This window comes from Pipistrellus hanaki, assembly GCF_964339955.1.
Source record: "Pipistrellus hanaki genome assembly, chromosome: 16".
NCBI lineage: Eukaryota > Metazoa > Chordata > Mammalia > Chiroptera > Vespertilionidae > Pipistrellus > Pipistrellus hanaki.
In genome coordinates, this window is record NC_140518.1 from 18,523,108 (window position 1) to 18,542,714 (window position 19,607).

At 36.7% G+C, this 19,607-nt stretch overlaps 1 protein-coding gene across 2 annotated transcripts in view; it reads left to right on the plus strand.

Moving 5' to 3' along the window:
• CDC27 (cell division cycle 27) overlaps positions 1-19,607 on the plus strand; it is a 48,082-nt gene that overhangs the window by 6,292 nt on the left and 22,183 nt on the right. For both annotated transcript variants that reach the window (XM_084861687.1, XM_084861688.1), the window contains exons 2-8: positions 9,557-9,632; positions 11,853-12,000; positions 13,988-14,113; positions 15,518-15,615; positions 16,581-16,735; positions 16,839-17,050; positions 17,973-18,087. In XM_084861687.1, the coding sequence (XP_084717813.1) occupies positions 9,557-9,632; positions 11,853-12,000; positions 13,988-14,113; positions 15,518-15,615; positions 16,581-16,735; positions 16,839-17,050; positions 17,973-18,087 (930 nt within the window). The remainder of the gene's footprint in view (positions 1-9,556; positions 9,633-11,852; positions 12,001-13,987; positions 14,114-15,517; positions 15,616-16,580; positions 16,736-16,838; positions 17,051-17,972; positions 18,088-19,607) is intronic.

Consider the following 19,607-nt stretch of genomic DNA (forward strand, 5'->3'; position numbering starts at 1 on the left):
GCCGAAACTGGTTTGGCTCAATGGATAGAGCGTCAGCTTGGGGACTGAAGGGTCCTGGGGTTCGATTCCGGTCAAGGGCATGTACCTTGGTTGTGGGCATATCCCCAGTAGGGGGTGTGCAGGAGGCAGTTGATTGATGACTCTCTCTCATTGATGTTTCTAACTATCTCTCCCTTCCTCTCTGTACAAAATCAATAAAATATATTTTTTTAAAAATACGATGTTAGGAGAGACACCTAATAATAGAAGATTCCTGACTCAAGCCCAGGTATTAGATTTGTAATTGGACCACCAAAAGAGGTAATGCAAAATGACAAAAAGTTATGAAGCAGCCTCAATGAAAAATCAAATTTGAGAGAATGTTATGTACCTGCTGTGTGCCAAGCACAGAAGAATATAAAAAAACTCTAGCCGAAACTGGTTTGGCCCAGTGGATAGAGCGTCGGCCTGCAGGCTGAAAGGTCCTGGGTTCGATTCCAATCAAGGGCATGTACCTTAGTTGCGGGCACATCCCCAGTAGGGGGTGTGCAAGAAGCAACTGATCGATGATTCTCTCTTATCGATGTTTCTAACTCTCTATCCCTCTCTCTTCCTCTCTGTAAAAAAATCAATAAAACATATTTTTTTAAAAACAAACCTCTAAAAACCTTCTTACAAAGTGTCAGAAAAGATCTTTTGGAGCAAATAACATTGAAACTGAGATCTGAAGGCTGAGAAAGAAGCAGTAATTTGAAGAGCATTAAGAGAAAACAGTATGTGCAGAGTCCCTAAGACATAGCAGAACTTGGCATTGGAAAAACTGAAAGAAGGCCCATGTGGCTGGAGTTGCATAGTAATGCCATTTTCATTGCAAGGATAATGGGAAATTATTGAAGATTTTCATTAGAGGTTGATGTGATCTTATGTAGATGTTAAGATCTCTCTGGCTACTTTAAGACTGTAATGGGAGGAGGGAGGCAGAACTAAAAACAGTCTTAAGGATGAAGATAACAGAGACTAAAATGGTAGCAGTGGAATAGGAAAGAAGTAGATAAATTCAACAGATATTTTAGAGTTCGAACCAACTATTGATTGGATGGGAGTGGTCATGATGGCTGCATGAATTTCATTTTGGTGGTGCCATTTATAAATGGAGAATCCTTTGTGGACAAGGAAAATTTAAAGGAGGACAATTAAGAATTCTGTCTTGTACAAATGAGTTGGAGATTTGTGAAATCAGCCAATAGAAAGGCGGAGATACAACCTCTAATCTTTTGAAGGGTCTAATCTTGGTGGGAAGATAAAAATGCTTAGCAGGAACAATTGGATAATGTTGTAAGTCAGTATGTGTTTGATTGCACAGATAATAATAAAGAAATTCAGAAAGAAAAACTTACAGACCAGAAAAACAGGAAAGTTTCTTGGAGGAGTAGAACTTAAAGCTTTAGAAAGATGGGAAGGATTTGAATTGGTAGAGAAGAGGAAGAACATTCTTGGCAGGAAATGGCATGAGCAAAAGCCCAGAGTTGAGAATGGTATTTAGGAACAAGAGAACAGTAGAATATTCTAGCCTTGGCTAGAATGGAAATTGAGAGTAGCAAGAGGTAAGTTTTACTAGCCAGATTGTATCAGGTTATAGGGAACTTAAAATATAGGCTGAGGAGTTTAGATTAAAAAAAAAAAAAAAATTATTTATTTAATATACTTTATTGATTTTTTACAGAGAGGAAAGGAGAGGGATAGAAAGTTAGAAACATCAATGATGAGAGAGAAACATCCATCTGCTGCCTCCTTCACACCCCCCACTGGGGATGTGCCCGCAACCAAGATACATGCCCTTGACCGGAATCGAACCTGGGACCTTCCAGTCCGTAGGCCAATGCTCTATCCACTGAGCCAAACCAATTTCGGCAGGAGTTTAGATTTAATGTATTGTAATAAATAGCCATTGAAGATTTTTTAACAGAAGTCATATATTAAAAGGCTAATATGCAAATTGTCCCCTTGAGAGTTCAACCGCTCACTATGATGTGTGCTGACCACCAGGGGGTGGCATGAACAAAGGAAAGGCCCCAGCTGGTAGCAAGCAGCCAGGGGAAGGAAGGCCACACAGCTGGCAACCGGGGGAAAGAAGGGCCTGGCCAGCAGCCAGACAGCCCCAATTGACCCTGATCACCAGCCAAGCCTAAGAACCCTACCCGTACACAAATTTCATGCACCGGGCCTCTAGTTTTGTAATGAAAGCACTGTTTTGAGAAGATCAATCTAGTAAGTTTGGGAAGGAGTGATAAGAAAGAGTTAGGAAGACATACAAGCTGGTAGAAATATTCAGTTACATATACACTCAATCTTGGCATTATTGATGTTGGAGCCAAACTAATTCTTTACTGGGGGGAAACCATCCTGTGATTGTAGTCCTGTGATTGTAGTGTTTTCCAGCATCCCTGGCCTGCCTTATTCAGTAGATGCTCCCTCCATTTGTGACAATCAAAAATGCCCCCCACACATTGCTATATGTCCCTTGAGGGACAAAATTGCCCAGATTAAGATCCACTGATGTAGATCTAAACTAAGGTAGAGTTGCAGAAATTAGATTGTAATGTATAATAGGAAAATTCACAGTGATTTATGTAGTCACTTTTAAGTCTGAATTAGTTGTATAGTTTACAAAGATTCATTTTTTAAATAAGTCATGTTTAAGAGGAGCAAGCAAGAAAGAAACTTTGCTGTTTAACTTTTATGCTGTTGATTTGTCTTTTAAATTGATGCCATTGAAGATTTTTTAACAGAAGGACTGACCTATTAATTTAATCAGGAGAATTTATCTTTTAAATTTTTGGGGTGAGAGGGTTCTTTTGGGACTTTATAACTTTTAGCAGCATTTTATCCATATGGCTTTAATTTGAAGTGATATACTGATTGATATTCTTTTAGGGGCAGATCCATACCAGTTGGGCAGAAATAGATGAGTAACTAGCTAGGGCCTAGTTACTTAGGCCTCCTCCCAATTTGTAGTGTCTTAAAGAATAGTCTATTCTTCAAAAGATACACCATCATGCCGAAACTGGTTTGGCTCGGTGGATAGAGCGTTGGTCTGCGGACTGAAAGGTCCCAGGTTCGATTCCGGTCAAGGGCATGTACATTGGTTGCAGGCACATCCCCATGTCTCATCGACATTTCTAGCTCTCTATCTCTCTCCCTTTCTCTCTGTAAAAAATCAATAAAATATATTTAAAAAAAAAAAAAAAAAAAGAATTCCCCATCTACACTAATAAAAGAGAAACATGCAGATTAACCATCACTCTGCTATGCCCACCAGCCAATCAGGAGGGAATATGCAAATTAGGAGGAGAAAGATGGTGGCCTCCCAGCTGCTCCAGGCTGGGAGTGGCCGGGCATGGCAGGAGGCCTGCTATGAGAGGGGAGGCGGGGGAAGGATCTATAGGATTGGCACTCTGGCCACAGCGAAGATGAAAACTGCAGACTCCAGAGTCTGCAGTGAAGATGAAGATGGCAGGCTCTGGTAGGAGTCTGTAGCAAAGACGAAAACAGCAGACTCTGGCCGGAGTTTGCAGTGAATCAGCGAAGATGAAGATGGCAGAATCTGGCCTGAATCTTCATCAAAGATGGCAGACTTCAGCCAGTCTGCATCAAAGATGAAGGCGGCAGACTCTGGCTGAAGGGAAAGCCTGGGTCCCAGGTGCCGGAGGAAAACCGGTGCTGGAAGCCAAGGGAAGGAAGACCTACTGCATGATCTCTTCGTGCAACAGGCCTCTAGTATTTTATAAAGGAGTAATTAGGTAGTGATTATTTGCATTAGAAAATAATTTTGTGTGCTATTAAGTTTCTTCTAATAGAGATTTCCAGAAAACCTTAACAATTGGATATACAAGAATACTAGAGTAACTTAAGGCTAAGACTAACATAAAACATTAACAATGGGAAGATTACCGGAAGTCAAAGATTATTTGTTTATTAATTCAGCGTACATTTAGTTAAGCACCTGTTTTAAGAGTACATAGGAGCCTAACCAGTGTAGCTCAATGGTGGAGCATCATACTTTGAACCAGTCACAGCTTGATTCCTGGTTGGGGCACATGCCCAGGTCGCAGGCTCAATCCCCAGTGTAGGTTGTGCATGAGGCAATCGATCAATGATTTTTCTTTCATTGATTTTTCTAGCTCTCCCCCTCTCTCTTCCTCTCTAAAATTTAAAAAAAAAAAAAAAAAAAAGAGTACATAACTAATAATACTATCTAATAAAGAGGGAATATGCTAATTGACTCCCACACCCTCACACTATGTTGGCACCCAGCCACAAGATGGCAGTACCCAGTCCCCTTAGCCCCACAGGGGAAGGTAGTTGGGGGCAATCAGGCCAGCCAGGGAGGGCAGTTGGGGATGATCATGCTGGCAGGGGAGCAGCTAGGCATCAATCAGGCTGGCAGGGGAGAGGTTAGGGACTATCAGGCTGGCAGACAGAGTGGTTAGGGCCAATCAGGCAGGCAGGCGAGTGGTTAAGAGCCAGTAGTCCCTGATTGTGAGAGGTGTCCCAGATTTGGAGAGGGTGCAGGCTGGGCTGAGGGACACCCCCTCCCCTGTGCATGAATTTTGTGCACCGGGCTTCTAGTAGGATTATAATAATGAGCAAAAACAGATGTTCCTACCTTTCTAGAGTTTATATTATAGTGAAGATATGGAGTACCTAAATAAATGTAAATTACAACAGTAAAAAGTGTTACAGAGGAAAGGTATTTGGTGCTGTTAGAGAGTGTCATATGGATGCCTAACCTCATCTGGGGATCCCAAAAAAAGCCTTCCCAGAGAAAGAAGTCCAAAGAATGACTAGAATTTCCATGGTTTGGACTTTGGAGGAAAGGAGAGCATGAAAGGTAAAGTGAATTGTGTGTTAAAAGGACCTATGACAGGTTGAGGAGCTGAAAGAAGGTCATTGTACTAGCATGGAGAGCATAAGAAAACATGATACAAAATGATCTGTAGAGGGAAGCATGTTCTATTCTGCACTGCCTAGTTTGGTGGCTTTAGTTTTTATCATTAAGGACAATTAGAAGCCACTGGAGGATTTTAGCAAAGAGGTAATATGATCAGATCAGATTTGTATAAAGCTCAGAGGAAGATAATGGATCATAGAGTGAAAAGAATTCAGAGGCCAAATAAAACACTATTAAAGTAATCCAGGGAGCCCTGACTAGTAGCTCAGTTGTTGAAGTGTCATCTGGTACATCAAAAGGTTGTGGGTTCAATTTCTGGTCGGGGAACATCCAAGTTGGGGGCTAGATCACCAGTGGGGACATGTATGGGAGGCAACATTGACATTTCTCTTTCACAGTGCGCTCGCTCGCGCTCGCTCGCTCTCTCTCTCTCTCTCTCTCTCTCTCTCTGTTAAAAAAGTCACACTGGCCAGGCTTTAAATATGCTTTTATTTTTAGAGAGAGAGGAAGTGGGGGGGGGGGATAGAGAGATAGAAACATTGATGAAAAACAAGTGTCATCAATTGGCTGCTTCTCCCCATGCCCCCAACTGGGGATCGAGCCTGCAACCCAGGCATGTGCACTGCCTGGGAATCAAATTGTGACCTCTTGGTTCCTGGGCTGATGCTTAACCACTGAGTCACACTGGCCAGGCTCCTTTTTTTGTTGGTCTGTTAATCCTCACCCAAGGATATTTTTTTCTATTGACTTTTTTTTTTTTTTTTAGAGAGAGGGGGCGGGGGAGGGAGTGGGTGGAGACAGAGAGAAACATCGATGTAAGGGAGAGACATTGATTGGTTGCCTCCCACACCTTCCCCAACCGGAACTCACCCTACAACCCTTCAATCTATGGGCCAACATTCCAACCACTGAACCAAACTGGCTAGGGACATAATTTTTTATTGTCAGTAGTGTTCTGAAAATCCAAAAGATTAAGGCTTTGTACAGTCCATCTACAGAACTTGGTTTTCTCAAGTTGGTTACATTTTTACTGAAATCAGGATCATATAGCAAACAAAGTTGGTACTCCAATTAATGTTCACTGAATGGGCCGGGACCGGTTTGGCTCAATGGATAGAGCGTTGGCTTGGGGACTGAAGGGTCCCGGGTTCGATTCCGGTCAAGGGCATGTACCTTGGTTTCGGGCATATCCCTAGTAGGGGGTGTGCAAGAGGCAGCTGATCGATGACTCTCTCTCATCGATGTTTCTAACTCTCTCTCTCTCTCCCTTCCTCTCTGTATAAAATCAATAAAATATATATTTTTAAAAAATGTTTACTGAATGGAAGAATGATGTGTTTCAAAAGTGATAGGCATATCAACTAAGATGATAAGGCAAATGATCTGAGTAATATGGAGGGAAGTATATGATATATTATAGGCTGCTATTAACCAGAAAAATCTGAATATCTTCCACACATTTATAGATCACACCAAGATATTTTATTACCACCAAACCTGACCTATTCCAATCCTTCTGTCAGACCAACTCATATTTCCGTACCAGATTCTTGCTTCCTTTGCTTTTCAATGTTTTGCTTATTGTTTCAAGAAAAAACAGCCCTACCCAGTTTTCTCAGTGGTTAGAGCATCAGCCCATGGACTGAAGAGTCACAGGTTCCAGGCTCAATCTCTGCCCTGGTCAAGGGTGCGTGTGGGAGGCAACCAATAGATGTTTCTCTCTCTGCCTCTCCCCACCCCTTCCACTCTCTCTAAAAATCAATGGAAAAATATCCTCAGGTGAGGATTAACAAAAAGAAAAAGAAGAAACAGCCGGGACCGGTTTGGCTCAATGGATAGAGCGTTGGCTTGGGGACTGAAGGGTCCCGGGTTTGATTCCGGTCAAGGGCATATACCTTGGTTGCGGGCATATCCCCGGTGGGGGGTGTGCAGGAGGCAGCTGATCGATGACATTCTCTCATCGATGTTTCTGACTATCTCTCTCCCTTCCTCTCTGTATAAAATCAATAAAATATATTAAAAAAAAAAAAGAAGAAACAACTAGAGGTTATTTTGTATTTTATATTGTCAATATTAATATTCCATTTTATTCACATTATTACAAGTTAATTATAGTAGTAATGTCTTAACTTGTGTTTTACATCCAGATTGGGTTTCTAAAAATTTGTAGGTCAGTAAATGAAAATGGATTTAGGATTCCAAAACACTCATTCAACAAACATTTATTGAACATTCATTATGTTTAAGGGAAGTTATCAAATATAAATAGAGAGATAACTTGTTAACCAGGGAATCTATATATATAAAAGCTTAAGTGACTGAATGACCATTCGCTATAATGTGCACTGACACTAGGGGACAGATGCCCAACACACAGGATCAGGTTCCCTCCTGTCTGGATCAGGCCTGTGGGGATCCGGCCAAAACCAGCTACCCAACACTCCCCAAGAGGTCCCGAATTGCGCGAGGGCACAGGCAAGGCCAAGGGATAGAAAAATCGAATCTGGTTTTTGTCTTCAAGAAATTGCAACCTAGTTAACCAAATAATATAACTAAATCTAATAAGTAACCTGATTTTTTTAAAATATATTTTATTGACTTTATACAGAGAGTAAGGGAGAGAGATAGAGAGTTAGAAACATCGATGAGAGAGTCATCGATCAGCTGCCTCTTGCACACCCCCTACTGGGGATATGCCCGAAACCAAGGTACATGCCCTTGACCGGAATCGAACCCGGGACCCTTCAGTCCCCAAGCCGACGCTCTATCCATTGAGCCAAACCGGTCCCGGCCTGAATTTTTTTTTTAAAGCATAAACAAACTCTAGAACTCCATAGAGTAATCAGCATTGCATTGGATAGATCAGTGAGGGCTTTGCAAAAGGCAGAGGAATGTGTAAACTGAATTTTGAAAGAAGGATAAGATTTCAGGAGATAGAAGTTAAAGGACAGCCCTAACTGAGGCAACAGTGTTGGCAAAAAATATTAAAACACATTGGATGTTTAGGGAGCTATAGAGGCATTTTGTTGTAGACCATAGGCAGCTTTGGTGAGATATGAAAACACCTGAAAAATGAAGGTTAAAGATGGGATTTGAATAGTTTACTAAGGAGTTTGTGCTTTATTCTGTAGATATTTATTTTGTAAATTTTGTGGAGCTATCCAAGAGAAAGCATTAGAAAGTTTTGATAAAAGAGGAAGACATGATCATCATAATGAGGATGGCAGCAGTTAAAATTTATTGAGTTATTATTAAGTATGTGCTCAGAACTATTATGTACTTTACTGAAGTCTTATATTTTGAACGAATAAACTAAGACATATGAGACATGAAATTACTTGCCCAAGCCATAGAACTAATAAGTTGTGGAAAGTGTATTTGAACCAAACCTCTCACTATAGTCTTCTATTTAGCAGTGGTGATATTTACATTTGAAGAAGATATTTCAAGACAGGATTGCCAAAACCGGTTTGGCTCAGTGGATAGAGCGTCAGCCTGCGGACTGAAAGATCCCAAGTTCAATTCTGGTCAAGGGCTTGTACATTGGTTGCGGGCAACATCCCCAGTAGGGGGTGTGCAGCAGGCAGCTGGTCCATGTTTCTCTCTCATCAATGTTTCTAGCTCTCTATCCCTCCTTTCCTCTCTGTAAAAAATTCAATAAAATATATTTTTAAAAAACACACAAAAAGATAGGATGGATTGCATAACAGCTTGCAGGCAGGAAAACCACTTAGGAAACTAAGAGTTTAAAGGAAAGAAGAGTGTTGTGGACTGGGACTAGAAAAGAGGGAATAGACTCTAGGTATGTCTGTAGGTACAATTCTGTAAATTATGGTGACTCACTAATCAGGACATTAAAACCTTTTAAATCCATAATGGGAAGTTTTTTTGGAAGATAGCATATATTTGACCATTTCCCTTATGTGTATCATGAAAAATTGTCGGAAACCACTGCTTTAAATTTAGAGCAATCTAGTTTAGTGTGGTAGGCAGACCTGTAAATGAATAACTAATATAATATGAGTGCTCATACTAGAAGAGGTATATTTACAAAAAAAAAAAAAAAAAAAAAAAAAAGATCTCTAGCCAAAACTGGTTTGGTTCAGTGGATAGAGCGTGGGCCTGCAGACTGAAGGGTCCCAGGTTCAATTCCGGTCAAGGGCATGTGCCTTGGTTGCAGGCACATCCCCAGTAAGGGGGTGTGCAAGAGGCAGCTGATTGATGTTTCTCTCTCATTGATGATTCTAGCTTTCTGTCCCTCTCTCTTCCTCTCTGTAAAAACTCAATAAAAAAATATATATTAAAAAAAAAAAGGCTAGAGATCAGCTTTATGAACTAGATGTTATTTAAGCTGGATCTTTAGGAATGAGCAAGACCACATTCCCTATTGCAGAAAAAGACACAGAGGCCTAAAAATTAATGGAAAATCCAGTGAGTGAATTCAGGTATGTTTGGAACCATCTGCGAAGAGCTTTATCTAACACACTTTGGAGTTTGCACTTTGGACATTGAAGTTTTATCACTTAAATTAGGGATGTTGATTTGGGATTACATGCAAGGCTCTGAGCTAGAAGTTTTCTTGAAACTCTGTGTTTATGTATTTTTGTTCTGTTCTTCCTCTTGCAGGCTGCTATATGGCAAGCACTAAACCATTATGCTTACCGAGATGCAGTTTTCCTTGCAGAACGACTATATGCAGAAGGTTTGTATTGTATTTATTTCTGTAAAATCACTAATAAATAAAATATATGAACACCATCCCTTTTTATGACTGTTATAAATTCTGAGTATCGCTTTTGCTTTTGCTTTTTCTTTACAATTGATAGTAGTTCATAAAAACTTTTCCCTGTATCTGTGCAGCTCATGTATATGTTACTTTTAATAACTATAGAGTTGCTTCAGATTTTACACTATGATTTATTTAATCTTTTCCAATCTTTAAATATTTTTTCCCCCAGAGACTTTATTTTGTGGCCAAGAGCATGGATTAGAGTCTATGGCTTCAGTGAAAACCCTAACTCTGTCACTTAAATTTGCAGTTGTATACCTAGGGCAAGTTACTTAATGTCTGAGTATTACAGATTTCTCAGCTATAAACTAAAGATAATTGTCTCATAAAATTGAAGAATTAAATAAAAATAAAGTAAAAAATAAATAAATAAACAAAATTGAAGAGTAAAATAAAATAATGTATTTAAAGCACTTGGTACAGCCTTATTGCATAGTAATAAATGTCCAATAAACATCTAGTAATGTATATTTTGTTTCTGTCATTATTGTAATTCTCTTTCTAAGATGTTAATATAATTATGTATAGTTTTTTTTTTTCTTTAAAGTCATTTCCTTGGATTATATACTCTGAATTCTATAACTACAATAAATATATAGTTCTTGGTAGTTTAAAAATTTTAAAGAATTTATCATAGTATTATTACTTAATTTATTCAATATTATTTGTGTTTATTTGCAATATGACCCTTTTTTAATTTTAATTTTTCAATTACAGTTTATATTCAGTATTATTTTTGTATTAGTTTCAGGTGTACGTGATAGTGGTTAATTAATCCTATACCTTACAAAGTGTTCTAGTATTCCCCTGACATCAATCATAGTTATTGTAATATTTTTTACTATACTCCCTATGCTATACTTTACATTCCCATGACTATTTTGTAACTACCAATTTGTACATCTTTTTTTTTTTTTTTTTAATATATTTTATTGAGTTTTTACAGAGAGTAAGGGAGAGGGATAGAGAGTTAGAAACATAGATGAGAGAGAAACATCTATCAGCTGCTTCTTGTATAACCCCTACTGGGGATGTGCCCACAACCAATGTACATGCCCTTGACCGGAATCGAACCCGGGACCCTTCAGTCACAGGCCGTCGCTCTATCCACTGAGCCAAACCGGTTTCGGCCAATTTGTACATCTTAATCCCTTAACATTTTCATCCACCCCCTAAACCCCTCATCTCTGGCAACCAGTCTATTCTCTATATATTTGAGTCCATTTTGTTTATTCATTTATTTTGTTCCTTAGATTCTACATATAAGTGAAATCATATGGTATTTGTCTGACTTATATTACTTTTTTTAAAAAAATATATTTTATTGATTTTTTACAGAGAAGAAGAGAGGGGGATAGAGAGTTAGAAACATCGATGAGCGAGAATCATCGATCAGCTGCCTCTTGCACACCCCCTACTGGGGATGTGCCGCAACCAAGGTACATGCCCTTGACCGGAATCGAACCGGGACCTTTCAGTCCGTAGGCCGACGCTCTATCCATTGAGCCAAACCGGTTTCGGCCTGACTAATATCACTTAACATAATATATTCTAGGTCCATACATATTGTCGAAAATGGTAGGATTCTTTTTTTTACGGCAGAGTAATGTTCCATTGTATGTATGTACCACTCATCTGTGATGGGCACTTGGGTTGCTTTGATATCTTGACTGTTATAAACAACCCTGCAATGAACACAGGAGCGCATAAATTCTTTCATATTAGTGTTTTGGGTTTCTTCAGATATATACCTACAGTGAAATTGCTGGGTCATAAGGCAGTTTCATTTTTAATTTTTTGAAGAACGTTTATACTGTTTTCCATAGTGATTGCACCTAGAGAGGGTCCCCTCTTTTCCACATCCTTGCCAATACTTGCTTATTGATTTATTGATGATAGCCATTCTGACAGGTGTGAGGTGATACTTAATCCTGGTTTTTGCATTTCTCTTATGAATAGTGACCTTGGGGAACTAACTTTTTTCTATCGGTAAAATATTTCTCCTTAATTGAAATAAATGATTGTTTTACATTAAGTAACTACCTAATTTTTTTGTTGACAAACTTGTTTATTGCCAGATAAATAATGATTGCCATTCAACCTAGCTCTTTTTTTTCCTATATGTATTTTTAGTACACTCAGAAGAAGCTTTGTTTTTACTGGCAACCTGTTATTATCGCTCAGGAAAGGCATATAAAGCATATAGACTCTTGAAAGGACACAGTTGTACTACACCACAATGTAAATACCTGCTTGCAAAATGTTGTGTTGATCTCAGCAAGTAAGTTTTTAAGAATGTGTTCTAATTTCATTTTTACTTACAATGTAGAATTTGGGATAAAATTCTCTTAATGGGTTAAACTCTGACTCACTTTGTCCCCTCTTTTTGGGTAGTAGCGATTTGTCATTTCAGTAGCTTGAAATGTTTATACAATATTCTGTATCATTATTATTTTTGTTATGGAAAGATTTCATTGTTATTGTAATAAATAATAGAATTTAACTTGGAAGAAACTTAAGTTATAGCCAATATCTTTTTCTAAAATTCCCAAGTGTTATTTCATTTCCTTTGCTTTCATTGTTATGCCAATTGGCATAAGCCTGAAAACCTACTTACCACTTTACTTGCAATTAATGCTCCCTTGTGTCTAGGTAGTTGTATAATTATTTGCCTTTCAAGATCATTCTGTTTGCAAACCAATACTCCTACCTCTTTGATGCAATGTGACAGATTCAGGAGAGTGCTTCTTTTGCACAGTTAAACCAAGTCAGCTGTCCCAGTTCTGAATTTGGAGGCAGCTGGAGGTATAGGTAGTTGTGTTCTGTTAAACTCTTTTTCTGTACTGTAAGAAATGGAATAATGTAAAAGTGACTAGACAGATAATTATAAAAGCCTGTGTATATATTTTGTTTGTAGGTTTACAGGTTTATTTTATTTGATGACTTTTAAATTAAAGCTAGCTACAATATGTATAACATTTTCTGAAATATTTGTTATTGAATTATTTTTACTCTAAGGATTCTAATGTTAAATTCTTTTTTATTTTTTTATTTTAAATCCTCATCAAAGAATATCTTTTTCATTGATTTTTTTAGAGAAGAGACAACATCAATTGGTTGCCTCCTGCATGTGTCCCGAGCCCGAGTAGGTGCCCGTGGCCAGAAACGAACCTGTGATCCTTTGGTCAGAGGGCCAACACTCTAATGGCTGAGCCAAACCGGCCAGAGCTAATGTTAAATTCTTAAAAATCAGTTTATTTAATTTGCTAATGTCTTAAGCTAATTCTTACCCCATTTACAAATCATTACAGTTTTGTTTTTTTTTAATCTCACTGACAGTAAAAAAAAATTTAGATATTTACCTTTTATATGTAAACTTGAGAGTTTTCTACATCATTTGGGAAAAAAAAAAACCTTTAAAATACAAACCATTATAAACTCTGATATGCTTAAAGTATATACTGAAATTGGGCCAAAATTTATCCTTTGGTAAACACTTATGATTTTCAATGTCAAGAAAGCATAATTGATGCCCTAACCGGTTTGGCTCAGTGGATAGAGTGTAGGCCTGCGGATTGAAGGGTCCCAGGTCCGATTTCAGTCAAGGGCATGTACCTTGGTTGCGGGCACATCCCCGGTTTGGAGGTGTGCAGGAGGCAGCTGATTGATGTTTCTCTCTCATCGACGTTTCTAACTCTATCCTTCTCCCTTCTTCTCAATAAAAAGTCAATAAAATATATTTTTTAAAAGGAGGGGGGAAAAAGAAAGCATAATTGACAAATAAAAACAGATAAAGTGCTATTCAGGTTTCATTTATAAACCTAAAAATAACTGAGGTTTGTAAGTATGTAATTTTAAATTAAAATGTTAGTCTTATTTAATTTTCTTGCAAATTTATATTTCAAGGAATTATAAACTAAGAAGGGTCACCATGCATGTTAATGAAAAACCATTCATATTTTCCCCCTAGGATAATAGTCTATTTCTTTTGACATGAGTATTGTATATGTTGTTTAGGCCAGATGTATATATACAGAGTAAATTTAACTGGTTCTGTTTTTAAAGGCAAGACTGGAATTTTAAGATCATAAATTCCCAGTCTCCCGAATAATTCTAGATGCAAATTTATTGGTATTTTAAAGGTTCATGAACTTTTTATTTTACCTATCTTTATATTGTATTAAGTGGTACATTGGTCATGAAGAATGTATTTACAATCGTGTGTTTTTTGTTGACTTTTTAAAATCTGTAAATTTATGTTTTTAAAGGCTTGCTGAAGGGGAACAGATCTTATCTGGTGGAGTGTTTAATAAACAGAAAAGCCATGATGATATTGTTACTGAGTTTGGTGATTCAGCTTGCTTTACTCTTTCATTGTTGGGACATATATATTGGTAAGAATCATTCAAATTATCAGAAAATTATTTCCAATACTAGAATGCTTTGAGATTTTAAAAACCTATGCTATTCTGTGTTTATCAAATAGCACTTGACTGAGTAGTAGTACAGTCTTCTAGTTCCATGACCTTGTTAAACCTGGAAAATACTACAGATGCTGATCTCATATTGACTGTCCTTAATGATAATAGCTACAGCAACACACTACCTACTAATTGAATGAGCATATGGGTTTTTACCTGGTTGAGGAGAGTATCTTCATGTAATCCACTGAGGAAAAAGAAGAGTGGAGTTTTTTTTTCTAATATTAAATATCACTGCTGCTCCTTAGTAGTTTTGAAGGCAAGTTTCAGTAATAAAGTAAATAAACTTACTTATATTTATTTAAATTCAGTCTTTTAAAAGCAAGAGAGATTGACTTCAATGTTATCACCCTAATAATATTTTTCTCACCTATTTTTATTCTGAAATACTCTTTGAGCTGGAGAACAGGGGTCAATATGTAATGAGGTAACAGGAATTATTCAACTGACCACAAGAGTGTATCACTAGTATAAATGTCATCTGTTGCATATCATGGGAGAAATGGATGAGGATTGTTTATCTAAAAATTAGGATAGTATCTGTTTTAAGGTAAATTGAGGCTAGTTTAATAGTAGTTTTGAAAATGTCTTTTTGAACAGAATAAATTATTTGAATTAGGGGCTCATAATCAGATGACACTACTCTTGAAAATGGGAGTAAGTAAAGATAAAATATTAATATCTTCATTTATCTCAATAAAAGGACTTAGAGTTATTAATTTGGTTCATGCAACTATAATTCGTCTTATCACTTATTCAAGAAACTTTGAGATTCATCCTCATTACGGCTACACACAGTACTTGGCACTGGGGATATAAAGATAAATAACTCACAGTCTTCACCCTCAGAGATTTATAATAGAGTAGAGGAGATAAGCAGTAAACAGAAGTTCATAAGTTTTTATCATAACAGTAAAAATTAATGTGATAAAATTTCAAAATTACCAATAGGATATTATATTAAAAATTAAGAAAAGGAGACTGAAACATTTGGTTGGTTTTTATTATATCTCTTTTAATAATTCTAGTATCTGATGGTACATAAAAAACATAATATTCAAGATGGCAGTAATAGTTTGTTTATTTTGTTAGCATTCCTTTTAATTTATGTTCTGTTTATTTTCAATGACTTTTGACTTGAATTGCCCTAAGTAATAGAGATTGGAGGATGGTAAGAAGGGGAAAGTGGTGATTTAGGGAAGCATCAAGAAGAGTATTCTCAGAACTTTTGTAAAACTTAACTAGTTTCTGTACCAAAAATTTCCTTATATGTCTTAGGTTTTGTAGTGTGTCTAATTGATTTGTTTGCCTTTACAGCAAAACAGATCGGCTTGCCAAAGGATCAGAATGTTACCAAAAGAGCCTTAGTTTAAATCCTTTCCTCTGGTCCCCCTTTGAATCATTATGTGAAATAGGTAGGTTTATAGAAGTGGCTGTAGGGGAAGGGGCTCTCTGTTTCCTCTTCTTTATATTTTTCCTTGCTTAATTTTTGGAATGTGATACAAATTATTCAGAAAAAATATTTTTCAAAGCCAAAGGGATGTTAAAATTGATAACAAGAAATAAGATAGAGTCATATTGTAGCCTTTCTTGTGTCCTATAGCATGAGTTGTATTTTAAGTATAGCATTAACCAAAACAGCCTCATGGATAAGAAAAGAAATGAATAGAATCCCAAAGCAGAAACTGTATAATATAAATTAAGACCTGGAAAATATGGGGTGTTTCAGTATACACACACACACATATAAATTCTAGGATGCATGAAGGATCATTTTAAAACATTGTGTTTATAGCCCTGACCATTTTGGCTCAGTCAATAGAGCATCGGCCTGCGGACTGAAGGGTCCCAGGTTCAATTCCAGTCAAAGGCATGTACCTTGGTTGTGGGCACATCCCCAGTGGGGAGGCAGCTGAATCGATATTTCTCTTATATCAATGTTTCTGGCTCGCTATCCTTATCCCTTCCTCTGTAAAAAAATCAATAAAATATATTTTAAAAAAACACATTGTATTTATATACATGGAAGTGCTTAAAATTATAGTATTTCTAGTGGGTTTCAATTCTCACTCCTTACTTTGAGCAAAATGAGATCAAGATCTTTGCTTCCTGCTTTAAAATAAACACAGAAATTGGCATTTTCCTCTGATTTGTTATATTTAAAATCAGTGTCATTGCTGTTTAGTTTATTCCCTAAATTTATAGTTTTTTCTTAAAGGTAAACTTTGCAATAAATTGGTGGGTGGGCTTTTGGGAGGTAAATTTGATCAGTAGAACTTTAAAACTCTGGAAAAGGGCTATTTCCACTGTTTTATACATATCTGGGGTGGAGAATTAACATTCATTTCTTCAGAAGCAAACTTTTCTTTTCCCTTCACAGGTGAAAAGCCAGATCCTGACCAAACATTTAAATTAACCTCTTTACAGAACTTTAGCAACTGTCTGCCCAACTCTTGCACAACAGTAGTATCTAATCATAATTTATCTCACAGACAACCTGAGACGGTTCTTACAGAAACACCCCAGGACACAATTGTAAGTCTATCATAGTCTAGTGTTCAAAATATTATGAAAATGAAAAATAATGATATGAACTAAATGATATTGTAAATGTCATGGTAGAAATTTTCTGTTTCAGGAATTAAACAGACTGAATTTAGAATCTTCCAATTCAAAGTATTCCTTGAATACAGATTCCTCAGTGTCTTATATTGATTCAGCTGTAATTTCACCAGATACTGTCCCTCTCGGAACAGGAACTTCTATATTGTCTAAACAGGTTCAAAATAAACCAAAAACTGGTCGAAGCTTATTAGGAGGACCAGCTGCTCTTAGCCCATTAACGCCCAGGTAAGACAAAAGATAGTTTAAAATGTGTTGTATAATATTAAATTATTTTATAATAATTTATATTATTAGTAAATATAAATTAATATGAACAACTTTTAAATCATTATAGAAATAGAGGCTTTTAATAAGTCAATAATAAATCTATTCTGTTTCTACAAAATCAAGTAAAAAAATACAGTACCTGTGATAAAGATTTAATATTATATATTGGAGAAAATTTAAAAACTCTTAAATATGCCATATGGAGTTAGTATATGCATTAAAAGATGCCTTTATGTTTGTGCATCAGTGAATAGTGAACCTTTTAGAATGTTGAAATGTTTATGATATAATCAGACAATGGTTGTTGGTAAAGTGCTATTTTCAAAAACATGGAGGAAGGAATGACACCTATTAATGTGAAATACTTTGTGAAAATTATTAGAAGTATATGTATGTATAAATACAGGAACCCAGCCTAGAGGATACATATTCAAAAGCATCAAAATAAAAAATATGCTAGAATAGACTAAGTATTAGGTCCCAGCGCCAGGGAACTACTAAAATAGAATAGCCATATGACAATAACTCATTGAATCCATAAATGGATTCACATTTTCTCTGTAATAGTGTCCAAATCCCTTAAATTCCAAGAATTTTAAGAAATTTTATCTTTGGGAACTTAGTTTTTACAAAGCTACTCTTATAATAAATCTCCTGAGATCAGTTGCTGCTCAATTTAGTCTTGATTGATTGGTATTTTAAATTTTAGTTATGGTGATAGTCTACATTCATAGCTTATTTTTAATCTGCCCCTTAGATCTTCACTGCCCCCAAGACTGATTTGCCATTCTCTTCCTTTTAGACCTTCTAATTTAAGTATACTGCTGCTTTATATATGCCTTGATGACTTTTTGACACCTTGATTTCAACCTCTTCTCAGTTTTGGGATTTTGCCATTAGAAACCCCAAGTCCTGGAGATGGATCCTATTTACAAAACTACACTAATACATCTTCTGTAATTGATGTGCCACCCACTGGAGCCCCTACAAAAAAGGTATTTTCCATGTAAAATATAGTTTGGTACCGATGAAAGAAATTCATTTAAAATTCCAACCTGCTAAAAGCAATTTCATAGAGAATCTAACTTTATATAGTTATTGTTGCTTTAGAGTTATTGATCTAAATGTAAAAGATTATCACTGTCATAACCTCCTTGTTATAATTGGAGACACAAACCTGGTTGCTCCTCTTTTCAGTATACATCAAGTAAACACATTCAGATTTTTACTTTTAATTTCCTATGTTTTTTTTAATGAAATTAAGAGTTTCTGTCACATTAAATATAAATAAGAAATATACATGCCACAGTTTTTACTTGTCCCCATCACCATGTTTGTTTTTTAATTATCCTAGTGTTTAAAGGAAAAAAGACTGACTATGTAAAGCCAGCTGCTTCTGATAATAAAATTCTTATAGTGGCTACTCATAGATGTGTAGTAAATTTATAGTAAACTAGAGGCTCAGTGCATGAATTTGTGTACCAGTTGGGTCCCTTGGCCTGGCTGGTGGGATCAGGCCAAAACTGGTTCTCCAAAATCCCCCGAGGGGTCCCAGATTGCGAGAGGGTGCAGGCCAGTTCAAGGGACCCCACCGGTGCACCATTGGTGCTGGGAAGGAACCACAGGAGGGCTCCAGGGCATGTCTGACCTGTGTTGCTCAGTCCTAATCAGCTGGACCCCAACAGCAAGCTAACCTATTGGTCAGAGCATCTGCCCCCTGGTTATTAGTGCACATCATAGCAACTGGTCAACCTATCAACTGTCTGCCCCCTGGTGGTCAGTGCACATCATAGCGAGCAGTTGAGTGGCCTTAGCATATCATTAGCATATTATGTTTTGATTGGTTGGATTGATGACCAGACACTTAGCATATTAGGCTTTTATTATATAGAATGTGTAATAAAATGAAAAGTATTTGACAGTATTCTTACAGTAAATACTGGAACAAGTTTTGAGATTCTCTTCATAATAGTCTTTTATATAAAGATCTATGGCAGTAGAGGTCAAAATGCTATTTGTTTAAAAGATATCTGTGGTGCAAGGTATCTTTTATGATGATTAAATTAGGTTATATGTGTAAAATGCCTGTTTGCCATGCCTAAATAAATAATAATAGTAGTATATGAATGACCAATATAGCCCCTTTACTTCTCTAGAGACCTGTTTCTTCTGTTTTTTGTTTTTTGTTTTTTTACTCTTTTATTCCTGAACTTCCTTAGAGTCCAGGGGGAGAGGGGGAAAGCGGGGGAGAAAAGTTTCAAGAGTGGTGAAAAGAGACTGCAAAATAGTTGAAGTGTAGATTATTTTAAATGTGATCTCTAAAATTGGCAACTACCTTGTATTGTACTGTCTTAAGAATGAAAAATAATTGTGGAAATTAGTTTATTACAATTATGAGAAGGCATAGTTGCATAGTAGTTAGCATGCCAAGTGAAATAAGCCAGAACTAGGAAAGCTATTGCAATCAGGAGAAGTTAGGAAGTGAGAGATACATTATTTCAGTGCCCAAATAATA